At 46.2% G+C, this 20836-nt stretch overlaps 1 protein-coding gene across 4 annotated transcripts in view; it reads right to left on the bottom strand.

The window, feature by feature from the left end:
* The window catches only part of Shld1 (shieldin complex subunit 1), a 69063-nt gene extending 48735 nt beyond the window's left edge, over positions 1-20328 (bottom strand). Inside the window, exons 1-2 of one of the 4 annotated variants that reach the window (XM_050134417.1) lie at positions 20250-20328; positions 9402-9571 (exon numbers count right to left, since the gene is read on the bottom strand). In XM_050134417.1, the coding sequence (XP_049990374.1) occupies positions 9402-9567 (166 nt within the window). In that variant the 5' untranslated portion in view covers positions 9568-9571; positions 20250-20328. Of the gene's footprint in view, positions 1-9401; positions 9572-14210; positions 14313-15390; positions 15499-20249 lie in introns of those variants that run through there. The other 3 variants (XM_050134416.1, XM_050134415.1, XM_050134418.1) reach the window with 3 other exon arrangements.
* Between the last annotated feature and the right edge of the window lie 508 nt (positions 20329-20836).

Here is a 20836-nt window from a genome sequence, read left to right on the forward strand (position 1 = left end):
AGGAGGAGGAGGAGGAGGAAGAGGAAGAGGAAGAGGAAGAGGAAGAAGAAGAAGAAGAAGAAGAAGAAGAAGAAGAAGAAGAAGAAGAAGAAGAAGAGAAAGAAAGAAAGAAAGAATCTTTAGATGTATTCTTAAGTCTATAATTTTAAGGACTCTTATTAGGAAATATTTGCTGAACTAAGAAACAATTCCTGGGGCAGAAAGATGGTTCAGTGGGTAGAGGCCCTTGCAGAGAACCCACTCTAGGTAGCTCACAACCTCTATTATCTCAGATCCAGGGGAATAGAATCTGACACCTTTGACCTCCACAGGTACACACTCACATATACATACCCACAGTGAGACAAACACACAGATTTTTAAGATATAAAAATAAACCTTAAAAATAAAGAAATGACTGAACAATCCCCTCAAGGCACGGTGGCCTAAAGCCCATAATCCCAGAATTTCCGAGGCTGAGAAGAGAGGATTTTGAGCTCAAGACCATGCAAGCAACACAGTGAAATGATGTCCAGCAGGGCATGAGTCTTTAAGCCCAGCACTTAAGAGACAAATCTCTGTGTGTTTGAAGCCAGCCCTGCCTATAAAGTGAGTTCTCAGACAGCCAGGGTTACACAGTGAGATTGTCTCGAAGTGAATAAAGAAATAAACTCTCTCCTAGGGACGTACACAGATCAGATTCTACCCTGTAACATCCCTAAAGCTGTTCCATTTCCTATCGTGCTCTTACTGTTTTGATATTTTGTTTAATGTATTAATTACATTTATTTATGGTGTTAGTTCTCTCCTCACACTGTGTGGGTTCCTGGGATTGAATTCAAGTCATCAGATCTAACCACAAGCACCTTTACCTGTGGGAACATCTCACTATATAGCCCAAGCTGACCTTTGTTGTGGGATATCACTTTAACTGTGTAAAGGTGTGTTACGTTTGTTTATGCTGCATTTGTTTAACTATGTAAAGATGTGTTGCTGTTTCACCTTGCCTGCCTAAGGCACATGATTGGTCTAATAAAAAGCCAAGTGGCCAATAGCTATGCAGAAGAGGGATAGGTGAGGCTGGTGGGCAGAGAGAATAAGTAGGAGGAGGAATCTAGGCTTGAGAGGATAGCGGAGAACAAGGAGGAAAGAGACGAAGAAAGCCTGGGGCCAGCCAGCCAGCCAGCCAGCCAGCCAGCCAAGGAAGAAGCAGGAAAGACAGAATGAAAGAAACGTAAAAAGCCCCAGGGAAAAACGTAAGTGGTTTAAAAACAGGTTAAATTAAATTATAAGAATGAGTGGGACTAATACAAACTGAGGCCGTGCATTCATAACTAATAATAAGTCTCCGTGTCTGTAAATGTCATGACTTGAGAGCTGCTGGTGGCCCCAAGGAAAGCCTGCTACAGGCCTTGAACTCACTAGTCTCAAAATCTTCAGGAAAGAAGAGGATGTGGGATTCCCCAAGAACTGAAGTTAGAGACGGTTGCGAACTGCCACGTGGGTGCTGGGAAGCCAACCCACATCTTTAGAAGGGCACCTGGTGCTCCGAACCACTAAGCCATCTCTCCAGCCCTTATTTCTTTTGAATATTAACAAGTTTCATGTATTCAGTCCAGCAGCCTGAACTGAGAACCTCCTAAAAACCAGGTGCTGCTTGACTCACCGGTCAAGGCCTAAGCTGGCAGACAGCAGCTGCAGACACTGTGTGGCGACCGCCAGTCAAGCACAGGGAGCCCAGAAGTGAATACAAAAGCATTTACCCTGACGGGCTGTGCTCAGCATGCTGGATGCTATAGCATGTCGTCAGCAGTGTTCAAACGCTCCAGGAAGGACACTGGCTGAACAGCCCAGTGGTGACATTTGCCTAAAATACAAAGGCCTGGGCTGGAACCCAGACACCAAAGGGCAGCTACACAGGACAAAGGGCCAATAGTGCTGGATGCGGGAGAGAAAAATGTCTGCTGGGTAAAAGAAGGGTTTCACTCATTCCAGCCAACAGCTGGAATCCAAACTCCTGCCCAACGTGACACTGACCTAACCGGGGCAGCAATGTCTTCTCCAGGGCTGGTCTTCAGATAGTGCTTCTTCTACAGAGCAGAACTAGGAAAGTGTGTGTGTCTGTGTCTGTCTGTGTGTGTCTCCAGTGAGGCAGGAGGCAGGACTGGCCCCCGAGAAGCACTGATATTGGAGAGCAGTTAGCAGAAGGGGGAAGAATAACTGCAAAGGCTTCTGGCTTAGTGTGTCACAGTGCGTCACAGCCCTCACTCAGACCTCGTGTTTGCATTTCTTTACAGTCCTGCCTTTGAGCTTGGCCTGACTCAGATCTGAGTCTCTGCTTTCCAGCACTCTTTAAACAAAATCTCAACACCAGCCTCTCCAAGGTTGTTTCCTCAGGGGTAACATGGAGGTCAGGACAGTTCTTACTACTTTGGGGGTGGTGCTAAGAAGGAACAGTACTGTTCTAAAAGGAACAAGACGCTGGGGTGCACAGTACTAGAACACTTGCTTGGCTTACTGGAAGCCCTGGATTTGCTGCCCAAGGGCAAGAGCAACAACAACACGCACACACAAACACACAGACGCTCACAATAACACACAGATGCATGTATATAAACACCTATGACACAGCTCCGACAGAGTAGGTGTCCAATAAGGGACAGATGTTCGCTGTCTTCCCTTACTGCCTGTGCTGAATGAGGCGCAGTATCGGTTGACTACATCAGTCAAGTCTGTCCTAGCACTGGAGGAAGACACAGCTGAACAAGTCCTGAACATAAGCTCACTTGCAGGAGCCAGAGAGGAAAGCGGCTGAGTCAGCAGGCGGTTGACTCTGCCCACTGGCTCTGCATCTAAGCGCCCTGCAACCCTGTCTGGTGTCGGGAGCCCTGCTTGGTTTTCAGATCTGCTGAGATTTCCTTTTTAGACCATTAGCTCTTACAGACAGCACTGGAATTCAAAGGTGAGGACCAGAGGAGGCCATCACCCATGGCAGCAGCATCCTCGAGCTCTTCAATACGGTTAAAACCATCACCCTCTCCGGTGACTAACATGAGCTGCCATTCGGAACTCTAAATACACAGCTCTAGACAGGGTCTTACTGTGTAGCCCTGGCTGGCCAGAAGCTACTGTGTAGGCTAGGCAGACCTTAAACTCACAGAGATCTGCCTGCCTCTACTGGGGATTAAAGGCATGCACCACCATGCCTGGCTTTAGGTGTATCTTAAATGAGACAAAGAATTAACAGTTAAAGTCATCTGCAAGATGGCCAATCAGGAAACAGTTTCCAGGTTGCTGGTGACTTTGGGTGGTTTCCCTGAGATTCAGCTTCCCCATGTGGGAATGAGATTAGGTGGGCTGGGTGGTTTTCAAACTCCATTTGGCCCTGGAAAACTCTTCAGGGCCTGAAGACCCACAGTATAAGTGAACAGAAGCATGCATCATGGGAGGCTAGCATACCATCCCTCCCAAGTCTCAGCCTGGAGTCCCCAAGGAATGTCCATAGCACTTTTGACAACTACCAGCTCTGTAACCCCAGCACTCAGGAAGCTAACTAACATGGTAAGATGGGGCATTTGAGGCCAGTCTGGTCCATATAGTGAGGCGATAGCTCATTAAAGCAGAGAAAAGGGAAGGAAAGAAGGGAGGGAGGGAGGGAGGGAGGGAGGGAGGGGGGGGGGGAGGGAGGGAGGGAAGCAGACCAGGAGCCTCAGCAGCCTGCAACCCCATGGCCCTTAATCACAACCCCATCAGAAACCACAGCTGCCTTCTACCAGTATCTACCAGTAGAGGGCAGAGCTCAGAATCCTGTTCGGGAACAGAACCTTCCTTCTAGTTGGCTAAACTGGCAGGGAGAGGGAGAGGTGGGGGTGGGGCATGAGTGAGCCAATACTGGAATGTACTGCCGAGCAAAAAAAAAAAAAAAATGTATCAAGTAAAGCCAGGCCGTGTGATGGAAACCCCACTTTGTTTCCAGTCCTGTCTCAGAGAATCAGTTTACGATCACTGCCTTATTCCTTCCTTTCCTTGCTGTACCCTGGAGAGGAGAGGAGCAGGAGAGGGAGGGAAGGGAGGGGTGTTATTAGCCAGTAGGTTAGATATTGCTTATGTCTTCATCAAAATAATTCTGCTGTCTTCCTTAATTGCTCTCTACCTAAGTTTTTAAAGTTGTATTTTATGCTTCACAGTGTGTGCAGTGTGCGGGGCGGGGTGGGGGGTGTCGGTTCTTTCATCCAAGTGCAAGTGCACAGCGAGAGACAAGGGTGTCAGATCACTTGGAGCTGGGGTGACTGTGAGTAAGAGCTGCCTGACATGGGTGCTGGGAATAGAACTTGGGTGCATGCTTCTAACTCATGACCCCTCTCCTCCAGCCCCTCCCACCTTGAGCGTCTGACCCTGGAGGCTCACCATCTAGACTACCACGGCTGGCAACTGAGACCCCTGGATTGGCCTGTCTTGATCCCCCTCCATAGCCTGTTTTCACATGGGTGCCATGTACCCGAGAACCCAGGCCTTCTAGCTTGCTCGGCCAGTACTTTACCCCCTAAGCTGCCTCTCAGTCCCAAACCTAGAATTTTACAATGATTATGTAACTTCTATGAAGTACTGACTGTAAGGGCTTTTAATTGTTCCATTATGGGAACAGAATTTTATAGAATTACAAAGAGATCCCATGTAAGTTCTAAACAGGATAAAGCATATTTACCTATTCTTCAATATTAAATTATCTGGCTACCTTTGAAGACTGGGATGTTGACAGACTCCCCCCATCCCCACCCCACCCCCAAAACCCAAAGGGCATTCAAGCGCTGGTAAAGTTTACAGCCACCTGCCAGCTCGGGCCTTTAATCATCAAAGACTCATTGTGCTTAGCACTAGGCTTGCTGTCTGCCTTCCAGCTCCCAGCACTGTTCTCAGACAAACGTTCTAGTCTGAGGAAAGTGCCAAGATTTCCTCCGCCCGTCCTGCCACGTCTAAACAACTGCAGAGACAGCCTCTGTTCTGCCTTAGAACTCACTGCGGGTATCTGCAGGACAAGGCTTCATGGGCCCTGCGAAGATATGCTACAGGACCTACCTGACTACCAAGCCCTACAAAACCTCGTTACCTTGCTTTTGAGATATTTAGTGGAGACAATTCATCAGTTAATACAGCTCTTTGTGTCTTCATATCTATGTTTCCCTTTATTCCTGCAGCCGGGACAGCAAGTATCTAACAGGCAAGGAGTTTGAGTCCTTTGCCACGTGCAAAGTCCAGGGAGGGGGTGGGTAGATCCCGTTCAACAGCTCATGGGGTAATAGGAGTTGACCAAGGAGGGAGACCACCCGAAGAGGGAACCGGGCAACTAAGGCTCTAAAACTTGGCTAAGCCAGAAAACAGGAGTCCAGGATTATAGAGTAGCCCCAGGGGTCTGTGTGCAGCAGCTGTGCCTCTACAGCCTTGCATTGCTGCTGGATCGGTTGTTTTGAACAAATCACACAGCTACCAGATTACAGGAGAGCTTGGGGCTGCTGCCAGGGAAGAGGAAGGACAATCTTAGAGAGACTCACGCACTAGGATGGAAATGTGCCCCAGGAAGACCTTGGCAGCACTGAGTCTTCTGTTTTATCTACTGGGACAGGCATGGGGCAGAGCTTCATGAGCCTATGCCTGTGTGAGGCAATGGTTGTTTATTTCAACAGCACTTCCTGAGAAGTGGCTAACTGGTAACCTCAGGACAGACACACGGCTATTCATGCAGATGACAGCCCAGCCTATCCTGCCCAGACGGGAACAAAAGAAACTTTTGAGGTTCTTCTGGCTTACTCTCGGGATTCTTATAACCCATTAGTTTCTTAGAAAGTACTCTAAAGACTCGTGCCTCTGCCTCTAACGGCCTCCTCCAGGCATGAACAGTGGTACGCGATGATACATACTCAGTGAGGGCTCCTAGACAGGACCACGGGCCTCTGGGCCAGAGTAGGCTTCATCCCGTGGGTAGATGAGGTGGTGGCCATGAGCCTGGGGAAGAGGACCAATCAAGGGACAAAGAAGTGGAAAGGGCCAGCATCTTGGCTCTGTGGGTCCCAGTAGCAGGTGGGTTTGGAGAGGCAACAGCTTGGACTCATTCTCCACTGTGTGTGGACTCAGGACACCTGGAGCTCTGGGGAAATCTAAGGTTTGACTCATGTACATGGCATAGAAGAGAAAGTCACACACCAATGAAAACCCCAATGTACCACTGGTAATCTACCAGCTTGGGATTTAGCAGCAGGTTCATCACAGAGAAGAGCCGTGGTCCAGGATCAGGGGCACCTACCTGGCCTGACTCTATCTGTGGCCATGACAAGCCCCATCATCCATCAACTCTACTTCTCCCTGATGTTTGGCAGAATTCAGTGCGAACAGAGAAAGGGTGGAAGGAACTGAGACTGCAACTCCAGGGCAAACCCAGCTTCCAGCCTCTGAAATCCACACTTCAATACGGCCGGTGGAGAGTTCTTATGGAACGAATTCATGTCAAAGCTGAGTGCAGGTTTTCTGGGACTGCACACAAAGCAGTGGTTTTGCACACAGATGTTTTGATGATAGGTCTCAGAGAATGCTATAGAAGGAGGCTTTGTAAAAGTTACAAGTTACCAGCTTTACTTTCAAATGGCCGCTAGAAGACACACAGTGTCAATCATCTATCTAGGTTCGAAAGCAGAATCTTCACCATCAAGTAGGGTCATGACCTCTCAGCAGGTTGTGAAATGTGAAGTGGCTGAAGTGCCAGTCCCACTCCAGGGTGCCCCTGTGATGTTGCAGGCTAGCCTGTGCTATAACTGAGACCTTGTCTCAAATGAACAAGTAAACGAAATAGAACAGAAAGCCTGAAGCCGGTCCTCTCTGGCCTGCCACTCTTCCAGGGGTTCAAACTGTGACTTCCCCATCCCCGGCCTTGGATAAGCCACCTGTGCTCTGCCTACCCCAGGAGCTCATGCTGGGCTTTGGTGAATGCCTACTGGCTTGCTTACCTATTGCAGGTGGATGCCACTGCCTGGAGTGGCTGCCCTGCCCCATTACTGTAAACTCCACTCTTTTGCCAACTCCTGCCTGGATTTCAACTAGAGATGTTGACGGAGGGTTAATTCAATGGGATTCTAATACATCTTTAATTTTCTGGTGTTGGATTTCACTGGAGGCCTTGGGCATGCCAGGGAAGTGCTGTACCACTGAACCCTCAGCTCATGACCAGACTCTCATGGTCAGTTCCTGGATCCTATCTAATTTAACAGCTAGGGAGGCCAGCTACTAAGTTCACTCTCAGCCCTCCATCCCAAGCCCCCACCATTCCTGCCAGCTCTGTAAGGCTGACTCTATTTGGAGTCAAGGACAAGCCACAGGAAGAGAGTTAAGTGTTCCTTACTGAGTATGCACTGGTACCATAGCCCACTGCAGAACTACCCCATGACTGCCCAGTTGGAATATTCCTCAGAAGAGGAATTTCCCCACTATACAGACAGGAAACACACAAACCAACATGGCTGCATCTGGGCTAGAACAGCAGCTATGGGGACAGCACTGGATCAGCGCAAAGGCAAGCCTGCCTGGATCTGAGCAGACAACGGTCCAGAATTGTCAGAGCAGGTGAATCTGTGGGCAGGAATCTGCTGCAGGGATACAGGGAGGAAAACCCCAACTACAACTACCTACAAACCTGCAGTGATAGGAAGGCAAACAGGTCAACATGTAAATATGAAAAACAGGCTCTTGCAAGTAAACTACAGGTGGCTAGGCATCGAAGTATGTGCTTGTAATGCCAGCACTCAGAAGGCAGAGTGAGGACCAGGAGTTTAAGACTAGTCTTCACTGCATGAGACTCTATGGAGCCAGGGGTGGTGACACACACCTTTAATTCCAGTACTCAGAAGGCAGAGAGACAGCTGGGTCTCTGTGACTTCAAAGTTAGTATAAGCCAGCCTGGTCTACCTAGCAAGCTCAGGTCAGCAACTGGTACATTTAAACTTTGAATCCAGGTTTGTGGGCTATAGATTAGATAATTAATAGGCAAGAGATGGGCTTTCCAGCTGGGTTTTCCAGCTTAATAATTAAATTACCATCAGCCTTAAAATATCAACGTCTGCAATTCAGTCAGGAAAGTTTATAGAAAGGTTCTCATTTAAATCCAGAGACCAGGGAGGGGCTGGTAAGATGGCTCAGAAGGGACAGGTGTTTCAGATCTGATGGCCTGGGTTCAATCCCTGGGACCCACATAGTTGTCCCCTTCTGCACACATGGTCCAGGCAAGCCCACAATAACCCGCATCTACCATCCTCTTTGCCCACAACACACAGCGGCCCTCACTGCTGTTCTCTGGCATCCTGTGGGAACCCCAAAATGTGAACCTATTCCACCTTGCCTTAAGGTCAGAGAGTTCGAGCTTATTTTGCTCTTTCAACGTTATTGACGACAGGTGTGGCTACAAAACAAGAAAGATATCCTGACCTAGGGTGTGGTTACTTGGTGTTCTGGACATTAAGATGGCCCACAGAGATGGATCCCCTCCACCCTGACCATAGGTCAGAGAATCCAAGCATACTTCTGTGCCTTTTTTTTTTTTTTTTTGAAATAGGAGGTTTGACTTAGGACGTCGCTGCCTGCAGGATACTTGGTCTTGGGTGGGTTCACTGCCCCAAAATCAAATACTTTGCTCAGGAATTAATGGCTTGATGTCTCAAGTATTGGAGCAGTAACTGTTCTAGTTGTCTTTTGTGTTATGTGAAAGCAATCTTTTGCCTTCTTCCCTGTTTTTGTTTTGGGGTATAAAAGTGTCTGAAAAATCAATGTGGGGGATCTCAGAGCTTGAAATTCAGCATTCAGGATTCACTGAGTTGCCCTCCCATGACTGTCCTGTGTCTCTGTGTTCCCTTCGTATCTCTGTTCCTCCTGCCTAACATTTCAAATCCTCACATCCCTACCCTGGAACGTAAGAACCCACCATAGCTGGACTGTGGCAGAAGTCACCCCAAGGTGGCTCTATCATCCTCATCGCCCACAGCACACAGCGCTCACACTTCAGTTTTCTGTGGTCTTGAAAGAGCAAAGCGCAATCCCACCCTCCTGGGTCAAGCCGAGTGTTCCTCGTCTCTGAGCACTTCCTGACAGAGATCAGAACAGGGCCAGGAAGGAATAGCAAAGATCTGCTTCCCTTTCTGGTCCTCTTTGTCTATGGCTTACCCCAAACTCTGAGCTCCCTGAGGGAAGGACCGGGGGCATCACCTCTGCATCCCCAGTTCCTATACACCATTACTCTGGGGGATTTCTTTGAAGTCCTTCTCCACAGTGTTGCTGGGTAAAGTGTGAGATAAAAACTTACTCCTAAGTGGAGAACAGAGCTACCACACGCCTGTGTCTCTGCCAGTTGTTGTTAAAGTCAGCTCGATTCGAACTCTGCTTATTACCTGGATCAGCAGTTGAAGAACAAGGGAAAGAACTCAGAGACTTGCTGCTGGCGCCCTGGCTGCCCTCTGGGGCTGCTTCACGACCTCTGAAGTCACTCGCCGCTGGGAGATCCAAGGAGCAGCTCTCTACTGACTGGCTGCTGGGTGTGTCCGCTTGGGATTCCATAGGCCTGCAAGGGAAAGCAAAGCAGTTCTACCTGACAGGCTGTGCGCAGCAGGAGCTACCCTAGATTACAGCCTGGGGAGTCCTGGAGACCAGCCACGCTCTTCCCCTAAGGCATGGTGTTTCCTTTCTTTCCCTTTCACCCAGTGTTTGGACACCAAGTTCCCTTGACTGTGAGACAAGACACACTTTCACCTGAGGAAAAACCAGTCCTAATTTCAGCCAGGACCTAGGCGTGTTGGCAGACATCTGTCATTCCAAAACTCGGGAGGCTGACGGGGGAGGATTACACGTTTGTGGGTAGCCTGGGCTAACCAGCAACACTGTCTCAAAACAAACAAATAGTAACAATAGTAATCTATATTATAAATGTAATTTCAGCTGTGAAAGGAGGATAACTGTTGGCGCTTGGGATGTCCAATCAGACTCTTCTCTGGTGAGGGTCTGTGTAGAATGAGAACTCGACAGCAACAAGAATATCTGGGGTTTTAGTTTTTAGGTCTTAGGGGGCTTCTGGGGTTTTAGTTGTTCTTTCTTTTTCCTTTCTTTCTTTTTTGAAAAAATCTCACACTGTAGCCCGGTGTGCCCTGGCACTCACTGTGTAGCCCAAGATGGCCTGGAAACAAGCCTGCCTCAGCCTCAGAAGGGCTGTATAAGACGAGACCACAGTCTGAGCTACAACACTTGCAAAGTGCTTGATGAGAAGGAAAATGTCTAGGATACGGCAGAGGTAAACAGTTTCAGATAATAGAAGGGTTTGATCCAGATTTTATGAAATGAAATACTAAATACGTCTAGAAGACAGGGGCTAGTTGGGAGCAAGGCTACATCCCAGGTTATTCTGCGGCTATTTATCTGGTACTGAAAACCAGGTGATTTGTACACTGAGGAACAACAAGCCATGTGGTCTTGACTGGATGGTCTCAACTCCAGGAAGGACAGGAAAGACCTAGCTTCTGTCAGCATCTTGGATACAGAAACTCTCTAGGTGAGTTCTGATGTCCTCAGGGGTAGTTTGCTGGATGAAAGACTGGAAAAATTCTTGTTTAAAATCAGGGTCAGCGGGTGAGAGCACTGGCTGTACTTCCAGAGGACCTGGGTTCAATTCCCAGCCCCTGTATAGTGCCCTACAAAACTGAAACCATTTCTAACTCCAGTTCCAGGGGATCTGACACCTACCTCTGGACTCTGTGGTCAGTGCATCAATGTGGTACACAGACACACATGCAGGCATACACATAAAAATAAATTTTAAACACCCATATACAAAAAATTAATAATAATAAAATTAAAAAACAAACCAACCAAAAAAACCCTAGCACTTCCCTTCCTGGGTCTTGAACCTGTGGGGTGCTGGGTTCTCCACACGAAGTGCTTTGCAGGATACCCACTCCTGCCCTCCTCTCTCATGAGCTCACGGCCATGTACCCGATGCTAGGGTTGTTACAAGCCACCACGTGCCATCCAAAGGTTGTGTGTGCACCGTTGTGCTTGCACACTAAGTAACTGGGAAACAGATGGGCTAACAGGATGGGAGCCTACTCAATAGTGGCTGCAGGCAGTCCCATAAGCAACGGACATTCACACCCTGGTACTCTACGTAATGGAGAAGGGCTGTATGAGCTAGGCCAGGGTTCTATGAGTCAAGAGTAAGGGAGAGATTAAAAACACAGTTAAACTTTAATCCCAGCACTCGGAGGCAGAGGCAGGTGGATCTCTGTGAGTTTGAAGCCAGTCTAGTCTACAAAACAAGTTGCAGGATAGCCTTTTACACAGAGAAACTCTGTCTCAAAAGGAAAAAAAAAAAGAGCGAGAACATAGTTAAAGCTGGGCATTGGTGATGTGTGCCTTCAGTCCCAGCATTTGGGAGGCAGAGGTGGATCACTGTGAGTTCAAAAGCAGCTCTGTCTACAGAGTTAGTTCTAGAACAGCCAGGGCTACCCAGAGAACCCCTGTCTTGAAAAACTGAAAAAAAAAAAATGGAAGAAAAACAAAACAAAACAAAAAAGAACTCAAAGGAGACCAGAACTTAATAACTGAATGAATAGAGAGGTGTTAAGAAGGACCTGGAAGTCAATTAGAAGAGACAACTGGATGCCACAGCTGTGCTACCAAGGGAGTTGAGAGAAGACAAGGAATAGCTTTGGAAGAAAGAATTATTTCAAATCAAGGAACACTACACAGCTATTAAAATGATAGAACCAACGAAAAAGAATAAAATGGTAGAACTCGAAAGAGCTCAAAGACATATATTTAATGGAAGAGGCAATTTCAGAATACTATGAGCAGTGTAATAAGGACAGTTTACCTTTGTCAAGTATATAGTACATGGGATTCCCAGGCTGCTCCCACTGCCTGAGCCCAACGTGAAGGCCCCGCCTCCCGAGTCTGAGCAGCCCCAGGCAAAGACAGCAAGTGTACAGGCAAACCAACTCTGACGCCTGGCAAGGACACCCAGTCACAGGCTTCGGACTCTTGCCCAGACAAAGGATCAGCCAAGGTTATCAGCTGATCATTCCTAAAAGGAGTGGAAAAGTAAGTTCCCCCAAAACAGAACATCCCGTCTCTCGGTCTCTCTGCAGGCATACTGACAGCTGAGCAAGCCTGGAGCTTCAGCAGGGACCTCTGCATGGCACCTCTGGCTTCGCTTCGGTGCAGGAGGCTTGTGGAAGGGAGGGAAAACGTTACAGATGCAAACAGTATATTCTGCCTGCCTTCAAAGAACAGCAAACTGATGCCACTAATGAAAGGAATCACTGCTGTGGTTATTTTGCTTTGTATTTTGAATCATTTAAACTAAATGCTCAAAATTCCAAGCTGAGCACTGTGCCAAAATGAAGTAAAAACAACCCTGCGGAAGGCAGAACCCTTGGCACTATAAAATAAGCATATGCAAGCCGGACAGTGGTGGCGCACGCCTTTAATCCCAGCACTCGGGAGGCAGAGGCAGGCGGATCTCTGTGAGTTCGAGGCCAGCCTGGTCTACAAAGCAAGTTTCAGGACTGTTACACAGAGAAACCCTGTCTTGAAAAACAAACAAAGAAAAAGAAATGAAAAGAGAAAGAAAGAAAGAAAGAAAGAAAGAAAGAAGGAAGGAAGGAAGGAAGGAAGGAAGGAAGGAAGGAAGGAAGGAAGGAAGGAAGGAAGGACAAATGAAAAAAAGGGAAACTACAGCCCTGTATCACAAACACAGATACAGGAGTCTCTACAGAACATCGACAGTGTACACGAAGGATATGGCTCTAGAGACTGGAGGTGCAGCTCAGTTATACTGGGAGGACCTATGCACTTCCCACCGTCCTCCAATACACGCACACACACACACACACACACACACACACACACACACACGCACAAAATGGAAGGGAATGACTATATTTTAGGACTAGATGGAACTAACACCCAAAATTCAATGATTTTCTAAAAATCATTTTATTTATTCTTTTGGTTGCTTGGGTTAGACAGTTTCATGTATCTGGAGGTGACTTTGAACTTGCTGTGTAGCTGAAGATGAGGCTGAACTTCTGACTCTCCTATTTCTACCTCTGACATGTTGGGGCTAAAGGTCTACGCCTGGTTTGTGTGCACTGGGGAGCAAATCCAAGGCTTTGTTGATGATAAGCGAGCGCTCTGCTAATTCTACTAACGGAACTACATCCTCAGCCTTCGGAGTTATTTTAACCTCTGCCAATCCACACATTATTTTTTTTTTAAATACCCTCACACATTATTTTTTTTAAAGATTTATTTATTTATTATATATACAGTATTCTGTCTGCATGTATGCCTACAGACCAGAAGAGGTCACCAGATCTCATTATAGATGGTTGTGAGCCACCATGTGGTTGCTGGGAATTGAACTCAGGACCTCTGAAAGAGCAGCCAGTGCTCTTAACCACTGAGCCATCTCTCCAGCCCTGCCCTCACACATTATTAATAGAATAAATGACAAGCCCACAACAACACATGCAAACTTTTGATAAATACCATTACTCAAAAAGTTAGGAATAGAAAACGTCTTCTTCAACCTTATAAAGGGTGGTTCTGAAAGTCCATAGTAAGGATGGTCAGTAAGGCTGGTTAAATGTTTTCATCTTGAAATCAGGGGCACAGCACGGATGTCTACGCTTGTCATTTCTGGTCAAGGTTGTGCTGGAAGTTTTAGAGAGCATAACTGACAAGAAAATGAAATGAAAGGTATCCGGACTGGAAAAAGAGCCATAAAATTATCCCCATTAACAGGACTCAGGGGTAGGGGACGTGGCTTGGTGGTAAAGCATTGTCTAGCAAGTTCCAGGCTCTGGGTTCAGTCCTCAGGGCAAAAATCAAACAAACCCAGAGGACATGATCTTACTCAGAAAGCCTTAAAGAATCCACAAAATAAATTAAAAAGATAAACAACTTTCACGAGGTTGCTAGATTCAGGACCAACATGCGCACAATCAATGTGTATTAATGCACATTAGTGATCAAAAACCTCAAAGGTGAATCAGAACCGATTTACATTTATAAAAGCACAGAAATAAAACAGGGCTGTATTAAGTAAGCTCAAGACGTACACTAAAGAAAAGGAAGACATTTCAGGTTCATGCATCAGAAGCCAGTGTCTTAAAATGGTACTATTCACCAGGGGTGGTGGCACATGCCTTTAGTCCCAGCAGAGAGAGGCCCATCTCTGAGTTTGAAACCAGGTGATCTACACAGCGAGTTCCTTCCAGCCAAGGCTACATACATAGTGAGACCCTGTCCTGAAATGAAATAAAACAAAATAAGATGAAATAAAATAAAAACGATGCTACTAGTTCCTAAACTAACCTAAGAAAAGAAAAAAACAAAAAAGGAGAGAAATCAGTGTAAGCCAGATGTGATTCCAGCATCTGGGGACACACAAGCAGGAGGACCTTGAATTCAGGGCCATCCTGGACTGTGTAGCAAGACACTGTCTCAAAAGGCCAAACAAGAGAAACCTCTAAAGTAAGGAAGACCATAGTGCTGGCACAAAGGCAGTGAAAGAGAATAGCTAGCCCTGAAGTAAAACCACACTGATGGGCAGTCGGTGGAGTACTTTGGAAAATAATAGTTAGGAAGGTCCTGATCATTAGAAAAATAAAAATATGCAATAGGGTTCAGTACAGCTATGCACTTTTGGGCATTAAAGGAACGCAATTCTCTCAGGCCCCAACAACAAGCCTTACAAATCCCTGGCCAAAGAAGCTAGTCACATACTGTTTGATTCCGTCTATATAGCATGCAAATTAGACAACCATAGAGACAGACAGCGTTCTGGTCACAGGACTGGGGTTGGGGCAGGTGGCTCCCGGGGTCAGGACTATGTTCCTCAGTTTTCTTTGGGGTGATGAACAATCCAAGGTTGTGATGATAATTTCACAGTGCCGCTAAGGTACAAAAACGGATTGTAGTTTACAGTTCAGAGTTTACGAAAATTAAATTACTAATATGGTTGTTTAAAATTAGAATAGACCCGGCCTTTAATCCCAGCAGAGGCAGAAAGATCTGGAAATTCCAGGTCATCCAGATCTTGTGAGTTTGGCTATGTAGAGAGAGAGAGACACTGTCTCAAAAAGCAAAACCAACAAAACAACAATAATTGGAACTAGTCCTGACCCCGACTGCTAAATTCCAGCGCAGGTAAGAAGGGTGCAGTGGGCAGGGCTTGGGGCGGAGGGGCCGGGCAGGTGCCGGGGAAACCCCGTGGAGTAAAGTGTCGCGAGAGCCGCTCCTCCCTTCCCTGCTCCTTTCCCTAGGCGCTCCAGAAAGGAGGAGAAAAGCGGCGGAGATTCCTCCTCCAGGCCCCATGTCACTCACCCCACGGCGAGAGCCCGGAACCGGAAATGCCGGCTCCATTTTCGTTTCGGGAAAAGCGACGTTTAAAAGGAAGTAGTCTTTGCTGAGGTCAGAAAAGGGCAAAGCAAGGCAGCTGCGGCCATCTTAACTGAGGGCATTTTTTTCTGGCCTTTGCAGCAGGCAGGTCGTCTGTAAGTTCGTTTGGCCGGCAGCAAAGGAACTGGAATTCTGTTAGCATGAAAAATGTCTTCTAAAGAGGATAAGAAGGAAGAAAACAGGCCTTGGAAGTCCACTCTGATCCCCAATCTTGGGGAGGAGGTTGAGTGAGGCCAGACGATCATAAACTTTAAGGCCAACAAGATTCTCTCAAATAGGAGGAAAGAAAATATTTTAATATTGTTGCATGGATTCTATTTGGGCTAGAATTTCTGAGCCACGCACAAAGACAAGAAGGGGACTGACTATTGAAAGATAAAACTTGAGGGGCTGAAGATATGGCTTAGCCACAGAGCAAATTCTTCTTGTCTCGGGGCAGCATAGAGATTAATAGAAATGGGTTCATTTATAAGAGCTAATCAAAAAGAAACCTAAGCTATTGACTGAGCTTTCATGATTAATAAGTCTCTCTGTCATTTCTGGGGAGCCGACAGTCCAAAGAAAATGTCCCATTTGCCGGGCAGTGGTGGCGCATGCCTTTAATCCCAGCACTCGGGAGGCAGAGGCAGGTGGATCTCTGTGAGTTCGAGGCCAGCCTGGTCTACAAGAGCTAGTTACAGGAAAGGAACCAAAAGCTACGGAGAAACCATGTCTCGAAAAACCAATCCCCCCCCCCCCAAAAAAAAGCAAAGAAAAGAAAGAAAGAAAGAAAGAAAGAAAGAAAGAAAGAAAGAAAGAAAGAAAGAAAATGGCCTACTACAGACCATTTTTGTTGTTGTTGTTGTATCCCAGATAGAGAGGACAATGCTAGAATGCTAGACCAAGGAAACTATTACATCCAAGTCCAGATTGGAGGACCAACAATTTCATGGGGGCTGTGTTACTTACAGGAGCGTGGGTGACTCGAGTACAGCCCTGAAAAGCCCATCGTCACGTAGGTGATGACGTATGAGGGCTGTTAGTGGAGTCTTCTACACAACCCGCAGGCAGCCATGTTACAGAAAACTCTCCTGTCCCCAACACTGGGGTAAGTCCCTCAAAAGTCTTGTAAGTTTCTTGTGGGTTCATGGACTTTCTGAGCCTCCACTCTCCCTCTAATCATGAGGAAATGCTTCCGTCTAGAGGAAACAGTCTCCCAATAGTGTGTATTAGCTTCTGTTTTGTTTGCTTGCTTGGGTGCTGGGGGTCTTACCAGGGCCTCTTGCACTTTAGGCAAGTGCTCTGCCACTGAACCACCTTGCCAATCCTTGGGGTTTTTTGTTTGTTTGTTTGTTTGTTTAATCTTGCTTAATAAAATGTCAGCCTAATAGCTGGCAATTCTTACATAGAGATTTGAACAAATGTTAGATATAATGAAAATATTTCAGGTCAGCAGTGAACTCACACAATTTAAAGAGAATGAAGCCAAAGAAACTTCTGCTGTTTCCACAGTCTATGTTCCACTAAATCTACATAGGTCTGGACTCAGTACCCAGCAAAAGTTGTACGTGTGAAAGCTGTAGTTCAAGAAGTTAGCCGTTCTTTTCTTTGAGGCAATAAACTCAAGGCTCAGAGAGGTTGAGTAGCTACAGCCATACAGCTGTCAGTAGGAGAGCCAGAGGTCCGGCTTTAAGTCTCATCTCAGCTCTTACTTCTTCAGCATAGACAGCCGAGGATAGTTCTGGGCCATGGATTAGATAGTCTACCCCTAGCATTGTCATATTAATTCATTTTTTAAGTGACAAAATGTTTGACAAGAACCAAATTAAGGGGGAGGAAAGGTTTATTTTGATTGACAGTTCCCAGGAACACAGTCTAGCCCCGCTGGGAAAACATGGCAGCAGGTGCAGGATGCGTCTGCAGCCAGGGTGCCGAGAGTGACGGGTGCCAGCTCAGTTTCTCCTCTGTGAGTCCTGCCCATGGAATGGTCCACAGTTAGGGTAGCTCTTCCCACCCCAATCAACCAGCATAGAAAGTTCCTCCCAGGCTTGCCCAGAGGCTTGTCTTCTAAGTGATTGTAGATTCTGTGGATAATCAGTTATTAGCCATCCAAATCTGCAATAGGCTCGCTGCTTACTATGGCCACTGTGGAAGAGTTTCAGAGTTATTTCTCACTTGGCTAGCATCGTGTTAGAAGTGCTTTTCACGCTCGCCGCCGTCCAACCTTCTGCTGTTTGTAGATACTGAAGGTGCTGCCGAGTGAGTGACACTTGGTGCTCAGAACTCCCTGGGAAGTAAAACTCAGACTCCCCTCAGAGAACTGTGCGTCTAGCTGGGACCTCACAGTGTCTTTCATAGCAGTCAAGTGTCAACTTATTATCTAATTACGTTCTACACTATCAAATGATTGGAACGGCAATAAGAGGCTTTCAGATTCGTTATTACGGAACCCTTGAACCTTGGTAACAAGCCCTTTTCCCTTTCTTAAGGCTGATTTCCCAAATGAGAGTAATTAGGTGGGTCAGAGTTCAACAGGACACAGAGATAAGATAGTGTCAAAGGACCTCACGCTGTTTTGAAAGAGCTAGTTTGGTCTTTCAACTAAATGATTTTTTTTTCCATGCTGAATGACGTGTGACTGAAGTAGGTGGCTTAGCTGATGGCAGATAATCGGTCATAAAATACAAATATAGCAGCTTGAGAGATGACTTAGCAGTCAAGAGCATGTACAGTTCTTTCAGAGAACCTAAGTCCACTTCCCAGTACCCACATCAGGTGGTTCACAACCACCTGTAACCCCAGTTCCAGGGCATCTGACTCTGTTTTCTGATCTCGGGCACTACACCCAAGTGTGCAAACCCATACACATACACACACATGCACACACACACAATACATTCACACACACATACACACATATATATACATACACACACATAATAATTAAAAATAAGATCTTAAAAACATACGGGTATAAACTGCAATTTAACTCAACTTATATAACCTTTTTATAAACAATGGCAAAAGAACTGGGAATCAGGGCTAGAGAGATGGCTCAGTGAAGAGCAATGGCTGCTCTTGCAGAGGACCCTCGTTTGATTCCCAGCACCCACATGGTGTCTCACAACCATCTATCATTCCCATGATGGCCTGGAATCCACGATCCTCCTGCTTCAGCCTTCTGAATGCTGGGATTGCAGGCATACACTACCACACTTGACTAGCAAGATGTTTGGTTGATCTAAGATTTACTGTTGTTTTCCCTTTTCTGTTTGGAGACAGACTGCTCCAGGACAGATTCAAGTCTTTCTCCCAGCCTTCTGAGTGCTGGGACATGCACTATGCCAACTTAAGATTCTGCTTTGATGACTACTTCAATCAGTTTTCATTTCTGGTACCCAGAGAGTAGTAGATGAGGATAGTCAGAAGCAGGCTACAGGTAAACAATGTTATCTAGACTTCAGAACTTTGCTCCAGGAAGCACCATAGGAAAAGCAAGCCTCATGATGGAAAAATGACATCAAAACCCATGAGAGATAAAGTAGACACTTAAATTGTTTCTCAGACAAAGGTGATAATGGCAAAAGGCTGCAGATTTTTGCTCCACTGATAGCAGGCGATAGAGTCATGTTTGAGTGTATTTGCTGAGTCAAGTGTAGGTGGGAAAAGAAGGCTATCTGAGGAGGGACCACTCCCATTCCTGACCACAGCAGCATGTCAACCTGAGTCACTGAACTTGGATCTGGGTAGAAAATGCAAAACATAGACCTTGCCCTTAAGACAGTTACTGTTTTGTGGGAAATGAAGGAAGAGCAAAAGAATTTAAAGGGATAAGTAGAAAAAAGTAAGGTAGGTCTCCCGGGAGGAACAGTCAACTCCTATTTGACAAGTCAGAGGAGGTTCCTGGAGGGAAATCTCTAAAGCTGAGATCTGAAATATCGCAAAGACCAGAAGGGAGAGAAGAATGTTCCTAAAGAACAAAACTATGATGAAGAAAAAGTCAAAATGAGAAAGAACAAGCATGGAGTATTTAAAAGAAACATATAATCAGTGTGTAGGTGGAAGGCTGGGGGTGGGGTGGTGAGTGTTAGGATTCAGGCAGTATGCTGGCCCCTGTTACTGGCAGGATGCACTCCTCAGGCAATATCCTGGCCATCCCAGGGCCCTATGGCTGCTGTGTCACTATGTAGTCTGTTCACAGGTACAAAGGTCCCTTTAAGAGAAACACCCCGCCCACTCCTGCTCTCTCTGCCTTTTCTCTGAGGAGGTAGATAACTCTCTCTCTCTCTCTCTCTCTCTCTCTCTCTCTCTCTCTCTCTCTCTCTCTCTCTCTCTCTCTCCCCTCTCTCTCCCCTTTCCCCAACAAATTTTCTTCCCGTGTAAGGTCTGTCTGATGGTGTGTCTGTCCCTCACCCCAACTAGTTGCTTTTTAAGTTTAAAGGTAAATTCAATAATCTACCTTTTTGCCCTATTATGTCTGTGTCCCTCCTTTTTCTTTTCAGAATGAGATCCCTGAATCTGATCTCCTTTGTTCAACTTTTTTTCCTGACCATTACCAATAATAACTTGTAACCAACACCCCCTCCATGATGACAAATATCCATAACCCACCAAATGACCAAAACCACCTATGGAACCTCTTGGGAATGTGGGTGTCATGTTCTCTAGAGTGCTTCCTATTGTCTGGGGGTAGGCAATGGCATCTCTAGGGAACCCCGAGAAAATTTAGTTAAGGCCAGATCCTGGGAGCGCTAACTGTGTCACTTATTGCCAGCCTCTGTGTAATGGGAAAGTGCGGGGCTTACCTGAAGTCCTGCCTGGGGTAGTGCCTGAGCCCAGACCATCTCAGCTAGCCACCTTGGAACTGTCCTGAGCAGTTAGTAGTCCAAAGCTGATCTTTGGGTGGTGTTTGTCAGCTTAGTGGCCTTAACACAATCTAGGTGGAATCGTTGTTGTGGGGCCCCATTATCCTTTTAAGATGTCAAAGGTCACGGTTAGGAATGGTCACAGTTCACTGCAAAATACATCTTAAATGTCATATGCAGCGTATCTCTGAAAGGTTAAAGGTCACAATTTGTTAAGTACATCTGGGATACACAAACTTAATTCATAGTTACCTCATTCAGACTCGGGCCAAAATCATGTACAGAAAGCTAAATGAAGCCTTTTTCTAGAATTAGTATTCTATATGACCATTTAAACAGAAATGTAAATATATACATTAATCTTAGAGATTTTGAGATAATATTTATAGCTTAAGAAAAAATTTTAAAGAGTCAAAATAAAACCAAAAACTTATGAGATTAGTGGCAATAAAATTAGTCCTTAATTTTGGTTTTTCTTCTGTCCCGTATCAGGTGGATCTTCTGACATGAGACAGGGATTTTGGATA

The sequence above is a fragment of the Alexandromys fortis genome, unplaced genomic scaffold (assembly GCF_014885135.2).
Source record: "Alexandromys fortis isolate MF-2015 unplaced genomic scaffold, M_Fortis_MF-2015_v1.1 scaffold_6, whole genome shotgun sequence".
NCBI classification, from domain to species: domain Eukaryota; kingdom Metazoa; phylum Chordata; class Mammalia; order Rodentia; family Cricetidae; genus Alexandromys; species Alexandromys fortis.